This window comes from Maylandia zebra, linkage group LG9 (assembly GCF_041146795.1).
Source record: "Maylandia zebra isolate NMK-2024a linkage group LG9, Mzebra_GT3a, whole genome shotgun sequence".
Taxonomy (NCBI): domain Eukaryota; kingdom Metazoa; phylum Chordata; class Actinopteri; order Cichliformes; family Cichlidae; genus Maylandia; species Maylandia zebra.
Window position 1 is genome coordinate 32,476,874 of NC_135175.1, and position 24,455 is coordinate 32,501,328.

At 42.1% G+C, this 24,455-nt stretch overlaps 1 protein-coding gene across 1 annotated transcript; it reads right to left on the reverse strand.

The window, feature by feature from the left end:
* Window positions 1-4,661: 4,661 nt before the first annotated feature.
* Window positions 4,662-20,360, reverse strand: LOC143420365 (uncharacterized). The gene is made up of 4 exons (XM_076888385.1): window positions 20,103-20,360; window positions 19,219-19,324; window positions 9,614-10,210; window positions 4,662-8,747 (listed from the first exon to the last, which is right to left on the reverse strand). Exons 2-4 carry the CDS (start codon window positions 19,234-19,236, stop codon window positions 8,169-8,171), a joined length of 1,194 nt encoding a protein of 397 aa, XP_076744500.1. The 5' UTR covers window positions 19,237-19,324; window positions 20,103-20,360; the 3' UTR covers window positions 4,662-8,168.
* Between the last annotated feature and the right edge of the window lie 4,095 nt (window positions 20,361-24,455).

The window sequence follows — 24,455 nt, forward strand, 5'->3', positions numbered from 1 at the left end:
GTCTGAAGCTTCATTTAGAACGTACCTTTTTTTTTTAAGTTTGACGAGCATCTTGACTTTTAGTCTTTGGATCAAGGGCGTAGATTTGGCATGGACGGAAGGGACGCGTCCCCACCAATATCCAGCGATTATTGAATTGTCCCCACCAATAATTTGATCTCTTCGAGTAAAGAAAAACAAACCCGATAGTAAGTAAAAACGATCTGTCAGCTTCTCATTCAGCGAGTGGTGCAGAAAGAGTTAAATTAGTTCTAAATAAATAAATAATTCTCTACTGGAGTCCTACGTCATGTGACAAATATGGCCAATGTGATTGGCTGTGCCTTTCAGGGAGCTGCGTTTAGTTTCAGCAGCTGCAAACCTGCGCTGCGAGGAGGATGGCAGCAAAGAGGAAGAACCTGGATATAAGAAATTATTGCAGGGTAAATGTCATTTAGAGATTTGTAAACATATTCTAATAATATCTTTAACAGGAGTGACTGATTTTAAAAATATGATTCTTTATGTCTGTGTAATATTTCATTAATCTCTGTTACTCTGTTATTTCTCTCTAGACTCAACCTTGTTTTCCCTATAACACACAGTTATACATCACATATTATAAATCTGACTTTGATAAATATTTAGATCATGTGAAAACACAGAGCAGCTCTCTATGAACAGTGTGAAGCAGGGGTGTCAAACTCATTTTCCATCAGTGTAAAGAAGTTACATATTTAACTGTTTTTCTACATGATGAAGAAAAAGCTGCTGTCAGCATGACTCTGAACCAAAGTGGGGAAAAATGTGCAAGATTACAGAAAAAGTTTTTGTAGCTTATTGCACAAACTGAAAACAGAAACTTTTCTGACATGAATTAGTTTGAATGGGTATAAGGACGGTTTTTATCTGTTGGAAATGCTGTAAAACTTGAAAGTCTGCTTGTGCTTGTTTGCAGTGAGCAGCAGATCAAACAAGTTAATAATTATAACTGGCTTCAAACACACATTCAAGCCTGTGAGACTCATTCAGACACTCAGTGAGCCACGACTCTTTGTTACAAGCACACATTTCTGTCACGGTCCTGGGGTCCGTTCTTCATACCTCGCTTACTACATCCAAGATCAAATGACACATCCAAGACCAAATCATCGCGCTAACTCTGAGCTCGCTATTCCGGTTCCCCGAACACACCTGTTGTTGACGATTAGTTTAGCTGGATGAAGTAATGTGAGATCACTGGGTGGCCCAACAGGGGCTACGCATCAATAGTAGAAACATTGATCGGCAACCCTTTGATTGGTCGGCGAAAATGTCGAAGGAGCGCGCTCTGTATTTTTTGGCAGCAGAGCAAGAACTCTTGAGTGAGGGATTTCAGGAGTTTCAGAGTTTAATCAGAACGCAAGGGAACACTGCAAAGGCTGCAAAAGCAAGGAGAGAGGGCTGGCAGAAAGTTGCTGACAAATTAAACTCGTAAGTAATTTAATAATAACAATAATAATGGATTGGATTTATATAGTGCTTTACAATGCCACTATTCAGTCACTCTCACATTCACACACTGGTGGAAGCAGCTACGGTTGTAGCCACAGCTGCCCTGGGGCAGACTGACAGAAGCCAGGCTGCCATATTGCGCCATCGGCCCCTCTGGCCAACACCAGTAGGCGGTAGGGTAAATTTATTATATTATATTACATTATATCCTCTTTCACATTAGAGCCACAACAGGACCCACTAGAACATGGGAACAAGTAAAAGTGAAATGTAAGAATATTCTACAGAATGGTAATATTTATCACTCATATTGCTTTTCGTCTCTTGAAAAGAGACCCTGAAATAATCTGTTTGTTTGTTTATAACAGCAACCAAGAAAAGGGCAGAGCAAAAAAAGACAGGTGGTGGTCCTGCACCCCCTCGTCAACAAGTTGGTTAAGTGAATAATACCCTCACGGGAAAATCGATATCTCTCTATGAGCACACTGTCGCGCTGAGCTAAAGGATCCTGTCTATCCCGTAATATACGCTGAATTCTGAAAACTCTCCTTATCAATCTTGCACCTTCCGCAATGGGTGGCTCGCGTATACGGACAGAACATGGCTGCGACAGACTTCCCAAATCCACCTTCGCTTTTATAGCCGTGGTCTCTCATCTTGATTACACGAAGTAATTTACAATTGCTACTCTGAAATATGAATTACATCTGTAATAATCACATACATGTAATAGAATGTTAATAGTACATTTCCCTTTTTTAGGAAGTGACCTGTATGTATCTGTGTGAAATCAATAAAAGGATCAAGTGCTGCATTATCTTTAGTTACATTGATGTTATTTATTTATGGTGAAACAGTGGTGGAATATCGCTGTTGCTTTCGTATAAATGAAGCGGACATACCTGAGTGGCCGCGATCTAATCCTGTTTACATAAAGTAAACCTGCTCCCGAGCAGGTTTACGCTTACGGCTCTGTTGCTATGACAGCAAGTCCCGGATGAGCTTCGGGGAACCGAACGATCCAAGATCACGCGAAATCGTCAACAATCAAATCCAGCTAACTTACTTAGTGAGGTACGAAGAACGGACCCCTGGGTCTGTGTCCCTGTGTTTTGTGTTGTTGGGTTAATTCTGTTCTTCAAATTCTGGTTTTCTGTTATATTTATTGTTCCTGGTTTCTGTTCTCTTCCTCACCTCATGTTACCATTTCTCAGTGTTGAGACTGCGTCTCTGTGTCTGTCTTGTATTTCCTGTTTTACTTTGACAGTCTGTGTCTTGTGTCATGTCTTCAGCTCTGCTCCCCGCCTCGTCACATCTATTTAATTAAAGCTGTGTTCCCACCTGTTCTCCATCCTCTCGTTGTCCTCTTTGTGTATATTTGCTGTGCGTTTCCTTCTGCTCCACGTTGGATCGTCTGTTTGTCATCCCGGTGTTTCACTCTGCATTTCCTACTTAGTGTTTGTCTTGTGCTCCTCCTTCCCGATTGTCAGGTTTTTGCTATGTTCTCCGTGTTTCACTTGATCCTTTGTTTAGCTGTTTGCAGTTTAGGTTTTCCTTCAGTTCCCTGTTTGCTTCTTACTGTGTAGCGTTGTGTCCAGCCAATAATAAAGGCTCACTTTCTTTGTTTTTGTTAAATTCACCTCTCCACAGATTCTGCCTCACTGATTGTCACTATTTCTGTATCTCTCCCATTCAAAAACACTCCATACACAGTTTATTTTATGTAATATTCAATATTAACCTATAAATTTAGTCTTTTCAAGGAAGCATTTTTTTTCTTTTTATGGCATTCAAGCCTTTTTCTGTGTGGATTTTCTACTGCTAAGCAGAACACACAAACTTTAAGACCTGGACATATTTGAAACCTGTTGTTTCTTCATTATCAGCTATTTGAGTTTGCACCGCTGCAGTAAACCTCAACAAACAGACGACCCCCTATGAGCAAACACTTTGTGAAGGTGGTAAGAAAAAGCAGAGAGAAGAGTCTGTTTCCCAAATCCAAACTGGAAGCTGGTTCAACAGGAGAGAGGTCTGATATCTGAAAGCTCTGCTCTCATTCTAGTTTTCAAAACTAATAACCAAAAGTACGACTGCAGTCTGAGAGCGACGTGCTCTGTTGGGATCATAAGGTACTACAGTATAAGGTCTTTAAGAAATGATGGGGCCTGATTATTCAGGACTTTATATTCAATTCTAGATTTAACATGGAGCCAGTGAAGAGAAGCTAACAAGGTAGAAAGATGATTTGTCTGCTGTCAGGACTCTAACTCCAGCATTTTGGATTAACTGGAAGCTTTTTAGAACATGGTTATATTAAGTACGTTATGTTGTGTTTTGTCAACATAGTGAAAAACACTAATAAAAACAAACAGCTGCTTATGTTGATTATGAGTTTAACCCTTTAACACCTAGCATAGAACCTGTGTAGTGCCATTTTTGGGAGCATTTCAAGTTGATATACATCAATATAACCATTATAGCCCAAATTTAATAATATGTATGCATTAAGTGCATAGTAATTACAAAAAATTAATTAAAAAAATTTAATTAAAAATTAATTACAGTTTTCAAAAATATCCACGCTGGACGGAGTTTTTAAAAACGCTGTTTACGTGTGGATGAAAGGTGCAAACGCATAGAAAAATCTGCGTTTTCAAAAATACTCGGGTATGTGTGGACGTAGCCTTAATGAGTGGAAAAAAAGTTGGCGTTCATCCTCCAGCTTCACTGTGCTAATGTTATGCTAACATGGCTGTGTCGCTAGCAATCACGTAGCACAGCATTATATTCCAGGTATTCCAACTTCAGTAACCCTACAAACGCCACTGCTGTGTAGTTTTCTGTCTTCATTTATGTTGGAAGTGGTAGCAGAGCTGTATGTTTTAATTAGTTTCAAACATCTCTCAGTCAGAACATGGTATGTCATGTTTAGGTGTAAACTAGCGAGCTAACTTCCTGTTAACTTCTGACTCCGTTAAATTTAATAAATTCTGTTTTCATGGATGCATGGATGTAAAACTTAATTGTTACACCCGATAAAGCAGCAATGCTGATGATTTAATTAAAGATCAAAGAATTTAGACCGTTTTTAACTCTTAGTGTTCGTTTGACTTTGGGACCTGAAGTTGACGGAGTTTTGGACCCAGATTACTCCGCAAAGCTCGTCACTACGGCAGCCATAATGCTCTGACAATCCATCAAGCAAGAAATGCGGCTTACCAAAGTTGTACTAAAACATTTTTAACAGATTTCTGCACGCCCAAATCAGTTCGAGGTCAGTAAGCACAACCAGAATTCATACATAAGGCACGCTTTCGATTTTTGAGAAAATTAAAGGATTTTAAGTGTGCCTTATAGTGTGGAAAATACGTTATACAGAAGAAAAGAATATATCGTGATATATATCGTTACCGCACATGCTTCAAATTATATCGCGATATGAATTTTAGGCCACATTGCCCAGCCCTATTTCCCACCACAGGAAATTTATTTTAAGTGTCTTCATAGTTTTATTTTTAAAATACACCAATTTTTATATACTGCAGGAAAAACAAAAATAAATATTATAATGAAAATTTGCAAAAAAAAACAGCAGGTGCATCAAAATAAACTATTTCCAGCAGTGCAATATGAGTCCTAAGCATCCCAGAAACGATGCAGAAAGTCACAAAGTCAAACATAACTTTTAAAAACCAAATTCATGGGCTGCAGCCTCCTGAGGCCTCATTTGTAGACCGATTACGTCACAGCGACGCGCCGAAGGCTGTCCAAATTCGCAGACTCCTCCGAATGCAGCCGACAAATGCGTCCTCCTTTTCTCCGAATTCGAAGGATGGGTCGGGTGTGTCCTTCGTGGCTTACCATATCCCAGAATTCATAGCGCGGCCCAGCCAAACTCCAGTTTCCAACAATAGCGGCCACTACTAAGTTTTAAATTTACTCATACTAATCTTTCTGGGTCAGAAAATAAACTTAGCTGTGTAAACATCAAATATCTGCTCGGTTTATCAAGATATCGCATATTTGCAAAAGTGCTTCGACGTTTTCGGAGCATGCCCCGACCGGCTTTAAAGGGTTAATATCCAGCTGTTGGAGCCCTAAATGAAAAACACTTAAAATGAGCAGTGTTACGATTTATGAAGCTAATGAAAGATTTTATTACTAAAACATGCAGGAGTGGTTTTTAACTTAAAGGAGCCATAATAAGTCATGATACATTCATACAATATGCATAAGAGGGCAGACCATGTTTCATTCATACATCCTTCTTCCAGTAACCTAGTTCATCAGTTTGTAGCTTCACATAACAAAAGTAATTTTTGTTACAGGTTTTTCAATCACGTTTGTTTTTGTGTGAAGACGAACTACACGTACCAGACCTTTCTTATCTGCAAAGGTTGTTATAATTTTTCAGAATACCCAAGACCCTTGAGGTTTTTACATTGGGATCTAACCATGACAACATCTCCAGGCACAAAACAACTTTTTATCCATTTCTGTCATTCTTGTAGCAATGGTAAATATTCTCAAATCCACAGTTTCCAGAGAGGTCTGAAATGTACTGGATTTGTTCCCACCTTCTTCTAGAAGTAAAAAGTCTTTTTTTGGTCAAATAGTCCTGGAGGGAGAGCTGGTTTTCACTTCATGACAAGCAATAACTTTGTGATGTTGCATTAAACATGAGTCAGTATCTAAAAAGTAATCCCTTCAAGGTGCACGGCCCTGCTTGTCATGCAAGTGAGCACTACTACATACCGTTTTACAATACTACGCTGTACTGTTGGCTGGGTTTTCCTCCATACAGTTTACAGAATAAACATTTTGCTATGACCCTTTGCACAGCTGAAACTCCATTTGTTATCCAAAATCTGGGAAACATGCTCTTTGGCCAGTCCTCTTGAAGATCCTATTTCATTTTTCTCTCAGTTTAAATGGAAACTTTTGAATCAGAATTTTAATGTTAGCTGGCATGTTTAACTCCTCCAAACACTGCAGTTCCTTCATAGCATTGCAACACTATGTATAGATATAGACAATATAGATGTCCTTGTCATGGTTCTGGGTCATTTGACCCAGCGTTTTGAGTTTGTTGTTTATTTGGTGTCTATCATGTATTAAGCCAGCGGTCCCCAACCTTTTTTGCACCACAGACCTTTTTAATGTTAAAACATTTTCTCAGACCAGCATTTAAGGTGTTGCAGATAAATACAACAGAATAAAATGATATGACCAAGACAAAAACTGTGGTATTTTGTAAATACAACAATAAACCTGTATTCACTAACGTTATTAGAAGCCTCCTTCTGAAAATGGGCTTCTGCCTCTTAATGCTCTCTGGTCGCTATGGTAACACGTAAATATTTGACATTTATTCAGAACACACGGGAGAAGTCGCAGGGGAACAGAGTTGATGATTAAAAACTCTGAAAACCATAAATTTCATGCCCGAGCCTAAACTCTCGCGACCTGGTATGAAACAAATGAGGGACCGCTGGTCTAAGCTCACATCCATCATGGACAACACCTCCCACCTCTGCATGAGACGGTACAAGCACTGAGCAGCTCGTTCAGCAGTACTTTTACACCCACAGTGTAGGAAGGAGCGTTACTGCAGGTCATTCTTACCAGCAGCTGTCAGACTCTAACCAGGGGTGCACATAACTTTTTTAGTGAGCTACTCAGGTGAGTCCCAGGACGGTTTTTAGTACGCATTGAAAACGATCTTTTTCAGATATGCTACAAGTCACTCTCGAAGCCAGTTGCATTATAATGGCTGGCAGGTGGTCTTCATGCCTCCATGTATTATGAGACTTACCCAGTTTTACAAAGGGGATCCCATTTTCTTCACACAGCTTCTTCAGTGTAGCATTTTTTTTTGTTCCACTTTTTTTTTTTGGAGCATCAGCTTGACCACACAGCGATTAAATGTCTCACAGTAAGGATCCTTGTGATCATCTGAATTTAAGAAATCTCCCAGTGTGTGTGCTGTGCAGAGAATGTGCACAAGGGAGTCTCCAACTGTAGCAAGTTGCCGGAGTTTTGGCACAACGCCATTGGACATACCCACGTTGATAGCAGCCTCGTTTGTGCACGCAGCGACCAACTTTGTTGTCCAGTCATCCAAGCCTGTGTCCTCAAGAAGTCTCACAAGTCCACCCCTATGCGGTGCGGTCAGCACCCAGTTTAATCAGTCACACAGACACAATGTAAATGATTTCCTGCTCAACTTTTGTGATGTCAACAGATCCATCGGAAAGCATCCCCCAAAAATCGGCAGACTGCAATTTGGCTCCTAACTCCCAGCTGATGGTGTGATGCTCTGCACGATCCGTGCCCCCTTCACGTGAATGATATGCAAATCTGACATTTACTCCTAGCCGCTAAAATAATAATATCCTCAGAATATAAATATGGACATTTCTTCTCAGCTAGCTTGTTTATTAGCAATGACTTGCACCACATTTCAGTGCACTCATTGTTAGCTTTAAGCCACGGCAGTTTGGAGCCAGTTTGGAACCAGTTTTTTTTTCTTCGGCTCTGCCTTCAGTTGGTGTTTCTTAGGTGGTTGCGAAACACCAAAGAAGCTGTAGGAACACGTGTCAGGTTGAATGAGATGTGGAGCTCTGTGGAGCCTGATCTCAAGGATTTTGAGTCTGACCCTGAAACCAGTAGAGGTTCTTTCTGTCTTTTCAGATTCACTGTGATGGGAGTGATTTCAGCCCTGAGTGATCACGCTGATGTTTGCACAGAGCAGATAATTTAGTAAATGTTTTGGCACATTGGAAACAGTGAAACAGTTTTTTAGTAATGTGGGATCGTTTGTGTTCGGAGTATGAACTGAGATTCCTGAAGCTCTTGTCACACTGGTCACAGCTGTAGTTTCCTTCCATGTGTGCACGTTCATGCTTGTTACGACTACCTGAATGTGAGAAGCTTTTTTCACAATGTCTGCACTTGTATGGTTTCTCTCCTGTGTGGACTCGTTTGTGTCTTTTAAGGGTGACTGCAGTGATGAAAGATGACCCACACTGTTCACAGAGGTGCTTTTTAACCCCACTGTGAATGAGTTCATGACGTTTTAAGTGATGTGATGTGGTGAAGCTTCTCCCACATTCTTTGCAGTATTTCACTTTGTCTCCAGTGTGTCTACGTTGATGTATTTTTAGGGCGGCTTGCCAACTGAAAGTTTTTCCACAAAGGTCACAATGAAAGTCTTTCCCACCACCACAGTGATGACAGGGTTGAGAACTGGATCCATCTGTGTCGCTCTGCTTCTAAACAAAGACACAAAGACAGTGTAAGTCATTCCTTCAACATTTTTATCCTGAACATCGCCTGAAATAAAGAGCATCTCTGCAGACGTCCAATTACATTTTACTGTTTCAGTTAACACACTCAGTTTACTGGGCTGCAATAACTACAATACTACCATCATAATACTACAGTAATACTTATTTCATGTTACAGTAACATCTGAGTTACACTAAAGTACTACTTTGCTAATATTTGCAGGGTACCAACACAGTGCTAAACTACTAATGTAACACTGTAGTAATACTCATTTATTACTGCATTAATAATACTGTAACTGTGCAGTTATAACACTCAGCTGAATGGGGCACAACACAAACACTACTACCCCCATGACACTGCAATTATAACATTAAATTAGTATTTTAACACTAATGTCTAAAAGTACTAAAGTTAAAAACAAGCAATGATACTACTGCTACAATATTACAATACCATTACGTAACGATACAACTTTGTTAACCATAAGAGAAGATTACAGAATGTTTTGGTTTTGAGCTTATTTTCATTGTGTTTTATTTTATTACATGTGCTCCTAACAGAGGAATCAGGCTCTGTAAACAAAAGGCCATTTATGCTGAAATAATAACAATATCATGATATACCAGGAAACTGCCTGAACATTAAATAACACCATCATATTAATTTTCACCACTTTTAGTTTTTCATGATCGTGTAAACAAAAATCATAACTGAAATGAAAATCTGAATAATCACTCAGAGCTGCTTTTCCATGCAGTAGAATTGCTAACATGCTAACACAGTTTAATGAGCAGAGTTGTTCCAAACAGTCAGGCTAAAATGACAAGATAACAATATAAATACATACCTCACAGTAACTGCACTTGTAGAGTTTCTTTCTGGTGTGGATCTGTTGGTGTTGCCTCAGGTAACGTGGAGCTTTAAAAGTCTTCTCACACAGGTCACATTTATAAGGTCTCTCCACAGTGTGAGTAAACATGTGTTGTTGTAACTGTGTGCCCGTTATAAACTGTTTATCACACTGTTCACAGCAGTACACAACGTGTCTGGTGTGAATGTTTAGGTGTGTATTTCGGCTCCTTATGTGGCTGAAAGTTTTTCCACAAATCTCACAGCTGTATGCCTTAATTCCAGAGTGGGTCACTAGATGATTCTGTAAGTGGCTCCTTTGAGTAAAAGTTCTGCCACACTGATCACAGCTGTACGCTTTAACTCCACTGTGGATGAGTTGATGTTGTTTTAGGGAACGCTCCCAGGAAAAAGACTTTCCACACAAGTCACAGCTGAACGGTCTCTCTCCAGTGTGGATGACCTGATGACGATTTAGTTCAGCCTTCACAGTAAACTCCTTCCCACAATCATCACAGCTGTATGTTTTCTCTCCCTTTCTTCTGTGAGGTTTGTCGGCCTCCTGAGAGCGCTGACTTCTCGCTCCATGTTGGTCCTGCAGTGACAGAGATACAAACAGAGGCAGTGAGTGAAATGCAGTCGTGGAACAAACTCAACCTTCAAACTCCCTCCATTAACACTAGTTTTAAACCTGAAGGTGGAGTGTGGCACCAAACACCTTAAAGGTCTCTTATCCCCACCTGCTGGTAGTTCTACCACATTACATCCAAACTGGTGTTAAAAATAATTAATGACTGTTCAAACACTCTAAAATTATGCCCATCCCTCCTGCTGTACACAAATATTAAGACTAGCATCCTAACACACTCAGAAAAGTAATAAATGTTTACCAGGTCTATACTTTTTTATATTTCACGTTGCTGTTTCCTATTAGATATTTTTATAGTGGTGCAACGGATCAACAATCTCATGGTTAGTATCGAATCACGGTTTTAAGTCACGGATCGGATCAATTTTCGGATCAGCAAAAGAGGAAAAGAAAGACAAAATTTTTACATTTACTTATTAACTTATTTAAGTATATTTTTGCCTATTAAAAACATTCAACTCAAGACTCATTCCACGCAATTATATAAAAACATATTAAGGTGCAATATAGGGCAGTACAGGGCTTTGTATCTAACACTCCGCTGTGATATAATGAGCGGTCACGGTCACGTAGCTGTTCGTTGACCTGGAGGTCCACCCATTTGTAGTTAGGGCAACAGAAGATGACTGGGACAGTTCAGCCATAACTTTAAACTTTTCCTACTCATACCTGCCTGGATACGATCTTGTCACTGAAGTGGACGCGCAACGGGATATTATTATTTGGCTCAAGCACGTTCGTCATAGTTTAAACCCCTTGTTTTGCCCAACGGAAAACGGCCTCCCGTCTGCAGCTAAACACACCAGTAGCTTTTGTAATAGCTTTAGCCCGGTCGGACTGGGCAGCAAAGGGCTGCTTAAATGCTGCAAACTCCTCTGCTCCTCCACTTGGACCGCTAGCACTGGCCATGATTATCACTTGACAGACTGACCATGTGCACCATACACATACTTTTTTTCCTTCTTTTTCGAATGTTCGGATCACGTGCGTGCCGAAACGTGGAGTGGGATCGGTTCGGATTATGGATCAACCGTGATCCGTTGCACAACTGCTAGCTTGGTTCAGTGAAGGAGAACATCAGAGTCTGATTGTAACCTGAGGAATTTTTTACTTTTACTCCCTACATTAAAAATATATCTGTATTTTCTACAACTTACATTTACAAAACAGACTTTTTACTTTTGGTTTAAGGCATTTGCGGGGAGTTATTTCATCACTGCAGGCATCAAACATTAAACCGATTTGAGCCTAAACAGTAACACATGAAAGCTAAGATGAACATGAAAGAGGCAAAACTGTGTGCCATAGCCAGGGGTTAAAATGGGCTGGTTCCCCCCCCCCCCCCCTCTTGCACAGCACTAAACAAATGCAGGTGCTCATAAGTTGCAGTCACAGGACTTCAGTACCTAGCTAGCCTGTTGTGTGCAGTTTGTCTCACAGTGTGTTGCTGGCTAAAGGTCCAGCTGCTGTACATCACAGGGAGAGAAAAGAAAGAGAGCTAACTTCACTCAGAGATGGAGAAAGATAAGACACACAGGACAGGAGAGGAAGAAGAGAGGTTAGATTTAAAGGGAAGGACTGCTCAGTGGGATTTGATCAACTCAATGTTAATTCAGTTGTACATTGTTGTACATTGCAAAACAATCTGAGACAAACTATTTAGTGAAGTGATTGTATATATAATAAAATACAGAGTCATATAACAGGTTGGGAGTATGAGAGTTTTAGACGTGACTGATCAGGGCAAAATTGCTAGCCCGAAGTCCCGGGGCTAGCGATTTTTCCAGTCGGGCTACCAAAATCTATCTCTGCCCTGCCCGTTGGGCTATCATAGGAAGGAAAAATATATATCAATGCTTTTGCATTCCTTCGGAAATGTAGCTGGGTAATTATGTCATTGGCATCGATGAGCCACTGTCAATATGTGACATATTGAAATTGCGTTTGAATTTTCGCTTGTTTTTTGCTTTCACTTTGCTATCGGGCGAACTGTGTATAGAGAGCGACAGCACTGATTGGTGAGTGACGATAATTTGCGCACCAATTCCTCTGACATCGTCTTATCAATCATTAGCTTACTACGCAGACATGACAAGTGAAATCTCCCGCAGCAAGCTTAAACATGTGAGAGGCTGATCGCGCAGCGAATCGCTGAGCGTTATGTGAGTGCGTGTGTAAAAGCAACAGGATATATATTTTAGTTCTGCTGAGCCAAATAAGACAGGTCAGGGTGAAGAACTGACAGCCAAAGAAAAGCTTACCAGAAAACGGAAAAGTTCTGACAAATCAGACTGTAAGGCAAAAAGAAAGTGCAGCTTTTTTTTTTTTTTGTCCCGTTTGGATCTTTAGCCATCAGAATTGTTGTCTTAAGGCCAAGAAAGATGCCAAGTGGATTTATTTTACCAAGCGGATCATCATGGCCTTGCCATATTGGTCCATTTGATTGACCTTTATTATAATTATGTATTTATTTTATTTTATTTTCAGTTGCTACAAACAGGACAGACATGACTGGGGGATAGGACAGGGAGAAAGAATGAAAGAAAGAGAGGGAGAGAAAGAAAAACAGAGGGGAGAAGAGACGGTGAGAAAGGGGGGAAGAAAGAAAGAAAAACAAACAAAACACCTGGATCACCTGTATGGAGAAAAAAAAAAACAGAAGACAAAGCAAAAAAAAAAAAAAAAAAAAAAAGAGCAACATAATAAATACAGCACCATCACAATAAACTAGCTAGCAGTAGATAACAGTAGATGCTAAATATTAAACGCTATTGTGCAGCACGCAAGATAGACAGCGCACAATGTGCTTTGAGGCAGCAGCCAAGAAAGGTGTAGTCCGCGTCTGTGAACATCCGTATGTACACCTGTGTGGATACCTGTGTGGATACCCGTGTGGATCAGCATGCTTGTATTCCAAAGGTTTCTCCATGTAACGATCTACTAGGGAGTGTGGGGAGCCATAGCCCCGTCCCCCAGGGCATGAAGCAGGTATGGAGGAGATCCAGGCCCCAGACATCCAGAGGCCCCAGAGTACGAGGACCCGAGGAAGACCACCAAAAGGGGGGGGAACCGTGCCACCCTCCTGGGAAGAGCTGAGTAGAGCCCCAAACGAGAGGTCACAAGGGGTTGCAGTGGCGTGCCCGCGGGCTCTGCTGGCAGCCAGCTGTGCCAAAGAGGACTGAGCTTCAGGCCCAGAGGCCAGAGGTCTGAGACAAGAACCACCAACACACCAACGTCTGAGGGCATCAGCCACCAGCAGGGAGTGTGGTGAGGGGAGATAGGCCTCCGTACTTTGCAGGGCCTGAGATGTACCCAGAGAGGCTGAGTCTAAGACCCAACCTGACATATAGACAGACGAACAGGCGCACGCGGACACAAACGTGCATTCCCACCCCCATATACACAACCAAATACTCGGCACTCACCCAACGTGTAGACAGACACAAATAGACACTGCACAGACAGTCACACTCCCCAAACATACTCTATATCCCAGGTCCAGGTACCCCTGCCCCCAGAGGTGCAAGCCGCACCTAGACCCAGGAGATGTAATGCTTCTCTCTGGGGTGGAGGCAAGCGGACCACCTCCTTATCTGCAGTAGCAGGGAGGCCCCGCATCCCAGACCCCAATCTGAGGGCCAGCACCTCCTCCCAGCCCCCCAGCCCTGACGGCTAACAGAACCGGGGTGAGTGAAGACCCCGAACCTCCCTACGCCCGCTCATATGTAGTGTTGCTGTGTGCTGTTCTAAAGTGCATTTAAAACACAGGAGAGCATGGTACTAGCTTCCTCTCAGAGAGCAGCACGGCTCTTCCCGAAAACCCTTAGTGTCTAAATGCATTTAAAATTGAGGGTAGGGCACCAGCGCCAGAGGTGGGTTGGAGTACACCGACCATCCTCTGGATGCTGTAAAACGTGCCCACCCCCAAGGCCCTATATGTATGTGTTATGTGAGAGTGTGAGTAATGTGTCTAGGTTGCAGAATAAAATTGAGGCACAGGCGGCCAGAAGGGGACAGAGGGGGAGTGCCTCCCCTGCACCCTGGTGACAAACCTGCACCCCAAGCCCTGCGTGTGCGGGTGGGTGTGGTAGAGCAGGAATAGGGAGGCAGCTGAGGACAGGGAGGGAAGAAAGGGAGGGGCAAGCGGCCCCTCCCTGGGGCCAGCTCCCCCACTGACCCCAGTAGGCACCCACACACTCTGGAACCCACCAGGGCAAGGGGGCCCAGGCCCATCCGGACCGGGGCCCGCAGCAGCAGCACCGCCCAGCCCCACAGAGTCCGGGGCAGCCCACCCGACTCCACCCCAGAGAAAACTGCACCCACCCCATCATCCAATCATCTCCCAAACTACACAAGACAATAGACACCCAGGTTGAGTTCATTCTCCACCTCTCCTATATCTCTCCCCCCACCTGCAGAGTGAGCTCCTGTAGAGAGGAGACCACCTGCAAAGATATAACAGCCTCCCCACCAGTTAGAGAGACCCCTAGTTGGGCCGATGCACCAGAGGTCCCCTGCACTGGGACTGAGCCCCCCCTGCACCCACCCCCCCGCAGCTCCGGCGACACAACAGCCAGGACCCAAGCCCCCAAGGCCCAGCCAGCACCCCAGACCGGGGGCGGAGCACCCCCAGACCCCCAAGCCTCCACGCCCATCCCGGACCCACCCAGGGGCAGCCAGGCTACCAGGCCAGTAACCAACATCCGCCAGCACAGACCCTCCCCCATCTCCGCTGTACGCAGCAACAAGGAAAACACCATCTAAGAGCCACCAGAGCCCCTAACCAGGTCATGGCCACATCCCCCGGGTTAGGCCCTCCAGGGAAACATCCCTAGGAACTCCCCAGACGCCCTAAGGCCGTCCTCAACCACAATAGCGAAGGCAGGACCAAACCATGACCCCCCACCCCCACTAGGTGATGGAGCCCAAAGGAATTGATCAAATGTGATGGCAGAGGCTGTATCAAGACTAATGTGATCTATTAGAGGGTTTTTATATTGGTTAGAATTAAGATTATTTTTATTTTTCCAGTTAATGAGGACCATTTTCTTGGCAATGCATAGGGCCGTAAAAACAACGTGTTTATTTCTGCAGTGACCTCATCCAAGTTGCCAAGCAAGCATACTAAAGGGGAGGCTGGAATGTTACATTTCAGACACTTTGATAAGTCTTCACATATCTCACGCCAAAACTTCTGCACTGGTGGACAGAACCAAAGAGCGTGGATGTAATTGTCCGGTGTATTTGCTGTGCAGTGTGAGCAGTTGTTGGAAGGCGTATAGCCCATCTTGAACATCCTATGACCAGTATAGTGCACTCTGTGTAATATTTTGTATTGTATTAATTGCAAACTGGGAAATTTGGGGGGTTTTAGACTAAAAAATAAATAAATTGTACCACACTTGGTGGTGTTTGTAATTCAGCTTCACTGGGATTAAATGTATTTTTTACTATGGGTTTAATTTGTTGATATTCCAAAAATTGTTTCTTGTTGATCCCATATTGTGTCTGTCAAACGAAATAAAGTCTGTTCCTTCCAATATATGTTCCAAGTATTTAATTCCTTTGCAACTCCAATCTGGAAAGTTTATCATATTATTGTTTTGTAATATGTCCGGATTGTTCCAGATAGGTGTACGTTTGCATGGGATTAATGAAGACTCTGTCATTTTTAGAAACTCCCACCATGCTGTCAGAGAAGAGCTGATGTTGATGCTTTTAAAGCATTCATGTCGTTGGATGTTTGAGCTGATAAATGGTAGGTCTGAAATTTCTTTTTTTTTTTTTTTTTTTTTTTGGCCTGTCCCGTTTGGCTCTTTTGCCATCAGAATTGTTGTCTAAAGGCAAAGAAAGATGCCCAACGGATTTACTTTACCAAACTGACCATCCCAGCCTTGCCGTAAGGGTCCATTTGATTCACCTTTTATTGTTTATTTTATTTTCACTTACTGAATACGGGACAGACTTGACTGGGGGAAAGAAGGGGAGAAAGAAAGAGGGAAAGAGAAACAGCTTAGAAGAGGGACGGGGGAGAAGGGCAAAAGACAAAAACCAACAGAACGGGCAGAGAAAAAAAATGCATATATCGATCACCTGGATCACCTGCTGAGAAAGAAAAAAGAAAGCAAGCAGAAGAGAACAAGAGTAATAGAATAAACAACATCACAATGATATATGGGAATATGACAGTAAATACTAAATGTTAAACATTATTGTGCAGCACATAAGATCAACAGAACACAGTGTGCTTTGAGGTAGGAGCCAAAAAGGGTGTAGTTTGTGGGTGTGATCACCCGTGTGTACACCTGTGAGCATGGACGCGCTTGTTTTTTGTTTTTTAAAAGGTTCCTTCATGTAATAATCTGCTAGAGGGTGTGGGGGGGGCCACAGCCCCGTCCTCCAGGGCATGAAGCAGGTGTGGAGGAGATCAAAACTCCAGACATCCAGAGGCCCCCAGAACACAAGAGACCAAGGAAGACCAACAGAGGGGCAGCCGCGCCACTGTCCCGGAAAGAGCTGAGGAGAGTCCCAGATGGGGGCTCACTCAGCAGCCGCGGAGCAGAAGCCAGGGGGAGTTGCAGTGACGTGCCCGTGAGCTCCGCCGGCAGCCAGCTGCGCCTGAGTGACCGAGCCCCAGGCCGAGAGGCCGGGGGCACCCCACCTCCGAAGTGGCCCGAGCGAGCCCCAGGCTCCAGGCCCCGATAAGCGGCCGCCAAGGAGTGAGCCGGTGTGTACCCGGACGCCCATCCCTGGACACAAAGAACCACCAACGCACCGATGTCTGAGGGGGTCCACCACTGGCAGGGGAAGTGGTGGTAGGGGGAGATAGGCCTCCAAACCTTGGAGGGCCTGAGATGTCCCCAGAGAGGTGGCGCCTGACACCCAACCTGACATATAGACACAGACATACAGGCACACACAGACACAAACATCCATTCCCACCCTCATGCTCTCATATGCACTTACTCCACACTCAACCAACGTGGAGACAGACATAAAGAGACGTTGTACACACGATCACACTCCCCAAGCGTACTCTACAAACCGGGTCTAGGTGCCCCCGCCCCTGGAGGGGGGAACTGCACCCAGACCCAGGTGGTGTTTCCCTTTTCCCTGCGGTGGGGAGAGGCAGACCGCCCCGACTTCGCAGCAGCAGGAAGGCTCCACACTCCAGACCGCAGTCGGACGGCCAACTCCTCCTCCTAGTCCTAGCCCCCCTGCTCCAGCAGGTCGCAGAGAATGGGGGTGAGAGAAGACTCCAAACCTCCCTCCACCCGCTCATTGTAGTGTTGATGCATGTGTGTTCTAAGGTGCAATTAAAACTCAGGAGGGCATAGAGCTACCTGCCAGAGAGCAGCAGGTAAGCGCATGGTCCCTCCTGCTAGCCCTCAATGTCTACGTGTATTTAAAGGTCTGAAATTTCTAGGTTATTACATAGTGCCTGTTCTACATCTATCCAAGGTTCATCTAAGAGGGTGTGTTTAAACCATCTAGAGATGAACTGAAGCCTGTTGGCTAAAAAATAGTGATTAAAGTTAGGCAGATCTAATACTCCTTATCCTTGGTCTTTTGTAGTGTTTTTAAGCTGATACGTGGGGGTTTATCTTTCCAAAGGAATTTAGAAATATACGAGTCTAGAGATCTGAACCAATCTTGTTATGGCTTTTTTGGGATCATTGAAAATAAATAGTTTATTTTTGGCAAGACCATCATTTTTACAGCGGCAACCCTTCCCATGAGTGATGTGGGTAGATATTTCCACCTAGCCAGATCGCCTTCTACCTTCTTTAAAAGTGGGATGTGGTTTAATTTAGTTAATTCTGAAAGCTTAGGAGAGACATTAATACCTAAATATTTAATATTTCCAGATTGCAGTGGGGAAGGAGAAGAATTATGGAAGGAGCAATTAATCGGAAGAACTGTAGATTTTGACCAGTTAATTGAATAATCTGAGACACTTGAGAAAGAATTTATCAATGCAATTACCCCATTGAGCAGCTTTATGGTTTCATGGACAAAAGAATTTCTGTGGCTGCAATATGACACGCTATATAACCAGGGGTGCACATAAGTGGTCCGCAGGTGCGCATTCGCTGTCAAAATAAAAAACGCACACAAGATAAGAAGTTGCAACGCGTGTTTGCGTACATAAGATTTTCTGGAGGAGGACAGACATTTGTTTAGAACTCTTAAAGATGTCGAAGAAGCAAGCTCCTTTAAGCAATTACTTTGGCGTTCCTCCACCGCCAAAGAAATGTCAGAAGGAGTCCAAACCACAAAAGAAACGCGTATTCTCGGAAAAGTGGTTGCAGGAGGTGAGCTGGCTTCAAACAAATGATGAACGCACAGAGATTTGGTGCAGAATATGTCATGAAAATCCCACTCTAGCGGACAAAAACAGCTTTTTATATGGACGCAAACGCGCGTTGCAACTTCTTATCTGGTGTGTGTTTTTTATTTTGACAGCGAATGCGAACCACTTATGTGCACCCGTGTAAATAACATAATGTTCTGCCGGATGTGTTGTTGGTTTTCCCTCAAGAAATGCATTATTGCTCAGTCTGCAATATCTTTCCCAGAACAAACACCAATTGCAAATAACATACTAAAAATAAACCTGAAAATCAGTTTAAAACAGCGAACTATGTTGCAAAGAGTGAACTACCACTGGCACAATTTAGCAGTCTTTGCAAACTTCAAAAAGCAAATGGCCTAGATTTTGGTTCCACTTGTCTCTTACCCGTGACTTCAGGATCTGACGCAGACGGATTCATGTTCTACACAGTTCTTGCATGTTCATAGAAATTTCTGTTCAATTAGAACCAAGTATTTGAGTTGATGATTGAAATTTTAATACAATGTTGTAATTTGTGTTTCAATAATTTTTTAATTAATGTTTTGTTTCCGTTAAAATATTATACTTTAATGTGGTGAAACTGTGATATTTTCCTCACCTTCTGTGTTGAGCTCATTGTTTCCTCTGTAGTGACTCAGCCGAGTCCAGATGGCTGAAAATGTTCCTCTGCTGCTCCGTCAGACTCTTCTCCTCCTGCTGATCAGCTGGGACACAAAACAGATCTTTGTTAGGCTCCACACTGCACTGAAGAGTCAAAGTGTCTCATATGTTCATCTGACAACATAAAGTACAAATTTCACTCTGATTGCTTGTAGAAATCTTGTGAGACGTGTTGTGCTGCAAAGTGAGGAAACTCTCTCACTCACTTATACTTCAGGAGGAACTTTGTGACATTGGCTCTAATATTCTAAGCAGCCCTTTACTATGACAGGGTCATAAAGTCATATTTTTCTACCAAATCACCAAGAGCTGCACATTAACCACCACAATATATTTTATTCTCTGTGCTTTCAAATATGAACACTGTTTACTTTCATCTCTGTTTCATTCGTTTTTGTTAACATCTTCCTGTGCATCACTTTACAGCAGCCACACTCATTAAAATGAGACTTTGTAGGAGTTCACTTCCTCTCATGTGTTCATCCACAGCAGCTGGACAAGAAAGTTTATAGTGACCCTGATACTGCAGCAGATCGCTCTCATCCATTTCCTGTTATCACTTCAAATAGAAATGAGGCTGTAGAGGTTTGGTGCAGGCAGAAAAACAGCTGCAGGGACAATGAAAAGACTTTTCTGCTGCAACTTCTCCCAGCATGCTGAGCTAATGATTAGTTGGTGTTTTTCTCCAAACACTCTCTCACTCTTCTCTCAACGTGTTCACAATAAACTGTGAACAGACACCGAGGAGAGCAGCAGAAGACCTCATTCAGGAGCTAAACTCAACATGAACTGAACTCACAGTAAAGTTAGCTCGGTGCTTACCTTTAGATGAGCCCACAAACCGAGAGAAACTCCGCGATGAAGCTGCAACTCTTTCCAAACACAGGAAACAGATCAGGGAGCAGAGACCCACGTGGTTCACGCTGATCTCAGCTACGATCCAGGAGACAAGGGTGGGCAGATCGATGCAGATATCGATCCCAACGGTGGTACTACTTTATTCTCTTTGAATGGAAAAACAGCTCTCTCTGCAAAAACCTCCTCTCGTGGAACATTCTTACTTTGTTCCGCCCCTTCTTCTTCTTCTTCATATCGTTTATTTGCGGTTGTCAAACAACAAAATGGTGAATTACCGCCACCAACTGGTGTGGAGTGTGAACTGGAACGTCGACCCTCAAATCCTCCCAAATAATTTACTCTCTTTGAATAACTGGAATAAGGCCTGATAACTTTCTCTTCTTGAGTCCTTTTGCAGTAAATCAATAAGATCCAGTTTTGTTTTTATGTTACTGAGGTTTTGGATCAGTTACCTTCTCACAGTGTAATATAACATGTGCTATAATTTTCTCTTTTTTGAATGATTTGAATGGAGGTTATAATCCACCATCACTGAACTGAAATGAATCTCTAAGTAGGAAGTCATCAGTTCAGTTTTTGATCAATTTGAGTGTATTTTACTGTGCAGGCTGAGTTTGATTCGATGAGTTAGGGTTTCTTATTGGTTATATTAATGTCATTAAATAGTTTTTTATTAGTTTTTTTTAATTAATTCATGTATGTATTTCCTTTTATATATAGCACTAATTTACAGTGGGAGTTTCCAAGGTGTGTTATTGCAGGGTAAATGTTATTTAGAGCCTTTTAAAAGTATTCTAATAATATCTTATCTTTTAACAGGAGTGACTGATTTTAAAAATGTGACTCTTTATGTCTGTTTAATATTTCATTAGTCTCTGTTACTCTATTATTTCTCTCCATACTCAACCTTGTTTTTTCCTATAACAGTTATATATCAAATATTATAAATCTGACTTTGATAAATATTTAGATCTTCGCACATTTCAGGGTCCAAGTGTGGGTTGACTGAAGTGTTTGTTTTTATCCCCACAACATAATAAACATTTACTGTTATATGTACAGAACCAAAAATCAAAAATATGATATATGCATTACTGTCTTCAGCCTCTAGGGGTCATTGTTGTTCAGGAAGTGCATTCTCCTCTGACAAGCTGCTAAAAGCGCTTCTCTAACCAAAGACTGTAAACAGAAGATGCGAGAGTTCAGAAACAGTAAAACAGATTCACAGAAGCCACAGTGACATTAAACATACAGCACTGACAGTGATGACAGACAACATTACAGGTCAGTTGCAAAAACAATAACACTAATACAGAACACTGACTATAAATAATGACATTAGACCTCACTAAGATCAGGATAACTGGTGACCTTCAGGGCATCAATCCAGTATGCCTCTGATGACATGACATGAGCAGTGTTACAATTTATGAAACTGATGAAAGATTTTATTACAAAAAACTAAAGGAGTGTTTGTAAAATAGAATCTCTCGGGAAAATGAAGGTGTGGCAACACACAAATATATATTAGCAATTTGAGATGGACCGATCCGATATTAGGTATCTGTCCGATACTGACGTAAATTACTGGATCGGATATCGGAGAAAAATTTAAAAAAATGTAATCGAGCCATTAAATATCAAAAAAGCACCTCACAAAACTTGCGACATGGCGTAACTCGGCTCATAACCGTAGCACATTGCAGCAGTACGGGTCACGTGATAGAGCGGCTGTGTGTATTTGTAGCCTCGCTACCAATCCGGCATTTCATCTCCGAGGAAGTTTTCCCAGAGAGAAGTAAAGCAAGTGTGTAAGTTCATCTCTGAATATTTGTAAAGCATTCCAGCGTTAAGCTTAACAACCGATATATGGAGCGACTGCCTCTTCTCTCTCCTGCTGCTACTTCAATCGAAACTGATTAATGATCAGCTGATCGGCTTTTCTGTCACGAGTCCGTCTCTCTTGTTTGTTTATTGCTCACTTCGTGCCAGAAAGAGGAAACCAGCAGCTGAACAACTGCAGCACGTTTTAGCTTGATAAGCTGTTGTTAGAATCTATTTATTATTACTTTCTACTCCAGGATCTTTTTCTACGTAGCTGACGGCTGGTAACTGTGCAGGGGCGGATCTAGCAAAGTTTAGCCAGGGGGGCCGATAGGGCATTAACAGGGAAAAGGGGGGCACAAAAACATACTTTTCTTTCTTATTCTCATTTAAAATGTCTAGCTTTTAATAAATAATTATCCGAATCTTACACCCAAAGTTTTAATCTGATGTAAAATGTATAGAAGTCCATTACTGTATATAGTAACTATTAAGTCCAATATACCCTAGTAAGCTGTAGTACTTTTTCCTTTGGGAAGATACCATTTGTTCAATCTGCAATTCTGTTGAAGAAAGATGTTGAATCTATTTAATTATTCTTGAAAAATTACTGGTTTTTGTGTTTGTTTGTTTTTCCACACTGCATCAAATTAAAGTTGATTACGTCAATTAAGCATCATGAGGTGGAGGGTGGGTGGTTCCCTATTTTTTTTTTTTTTTTTTGCTGGGAGTTTTAGAACCCTATTAGTTAAGTTGCTTATTATTTCTGCTAAGTACTCTTTAAAATACCAGAATAGGGAGGATGGTGTAGGTTTAAGTTTATTAGATTGATCAGTATTGCTGAACTATGAAATATTTTGGGTGCAGTGCAGTTTTTTGCATACAGGTATAACAGAATAGCTTTAGTGTTTGTTTGTTTTTTTAACGTGAGTATGAACGTATACAAAAAGCAGCAAGATATTAAAAAACTGTTTTATTGATTAAAAAACACACTATATCGGATTCATATCGGTATCGGCAGATATCCAAATTTATGATATCGGTATCGGACATAAAAAAGTGGTATCGTGCCATCTCTATTAGCAACTAGAAAAAATTGCATTTCCTGCGAAAATGCTGTGTGGATGCCTTACGCTGAAGATTTCTGCTGAAAAAAGCAGAAAAAGTTGAAAAAACAAAAAACATTGCCCTGAGCGAGATTCGAACCTGGCCTTTCTGATCTATAGGCGGCGTCTCACCTTACTGGACCAAACTGATTCTTACAAAGAAGAGGTGGAGAGACTGACAATTCTGGTGAAATTAGCAGAAGCTGCTTAGTATTGTGCTAATAAGAGGTGAAAAGGCTAAACATTTAGCAGAAAAGAGGTGAATCAGAAGAAGTTCTGCTGAAAAGAGGTAAAGAAGCAAAAAGATGAGTTGAAAAGAGGTGTAGAAGTGCTTGCTGAAGATGGCTGTATGTGTAATGACACACTGGAGAGTGTCAAGAAAGCAGAGCGCATGCAAGCAGGGAACATGTGTAGCAACTGTCACAGGTAGGATTCGAAACTCTGCCCCCGGGTCTCACGGCAGCTGCCCTACCCTCTGAGCCAAATGAGTTCTGGTCTCAAGCAAATATATGATGAGAGAGAAAATGTGCACTGTGGAGCAGAAGCTCAAATTAGCAGAAAAGAGGTGAAGAGGAAGAACTTTGTTGTGAAATGAGGTAAAGAAACTGAAATTTGTGCTTAAAACAAGTGAAAAAGCTGAACTCTGAAATCCTGCTAAAACAGTAGTAGAGGCTGATATTTTTCAGCTACTCACTGAGCCAAACTGGTTCTCACGTAACTGAAAAAAGGTGGAAAAGCTTAAAATTCTAATGAAAACAGCAGAAGAGGCTAAGTGCACTGTGGAGCAGGAGCTCTAATTAGCAGAAAAGAGGTGAAGAGGAATAATTTCTGCTGAAAAGAGGTAAAGAAGCAAAAAGCCGAGTTGAAAAGAAGTGTAGAAGCAGAAGTGCTTGCTGAAGATGGCTGTATGTGTAATGACACACTGGAGAGTGTCAAGAAAGCAGAGCGCATGCAAGCAGTGAACATGTGTAGCAGCTGTCACAGGTAGGATTCGAACCTCTGCCACCGGGTCTCACGACAGATGCCCTACCCTCTGAGCCAAATGAGTTCTGGTCACAAGCAAAGATATGATGAGAGGGAAAATGTGCACTGTGGAGCAGCAGCTCAAATTAGCAGAAAAGAGGTGAAGAGGAAGAACTTTGTTGTGAAATGAGGTAAAGAAACTGAAATTTGTGCTTAAAACAAGTGAAAAAGCTGAACTCTGAAATCCTGCTAAAACAGCAGAAGAGGCTGATATTTTTCAGCTACTCATTGAGCCAAACTGGTTCTCACGTAACTGAAAAAAGGTGGAAAAGCTTAAAATTCTAATGAAAACAGCAGAAGAGGCTGAGTGCACTGTGGAACAGAAGCTCAAATTAGCAGAAAAGAGGTGAAAACAGCAGAAGAG

Bases quoted from the DNA above. Each gene is read 5' to 3' on its own strand.
- LOC143420365 (XM_076888385.1), bottom strand. The intron at 8,748-9,613 runs GTATGTATTTAT...GTCTTTGTTTAG, and splicing joins ACAAGTGCAGTTACTGTGAG to AAGCAGAGCGACACAGATGG.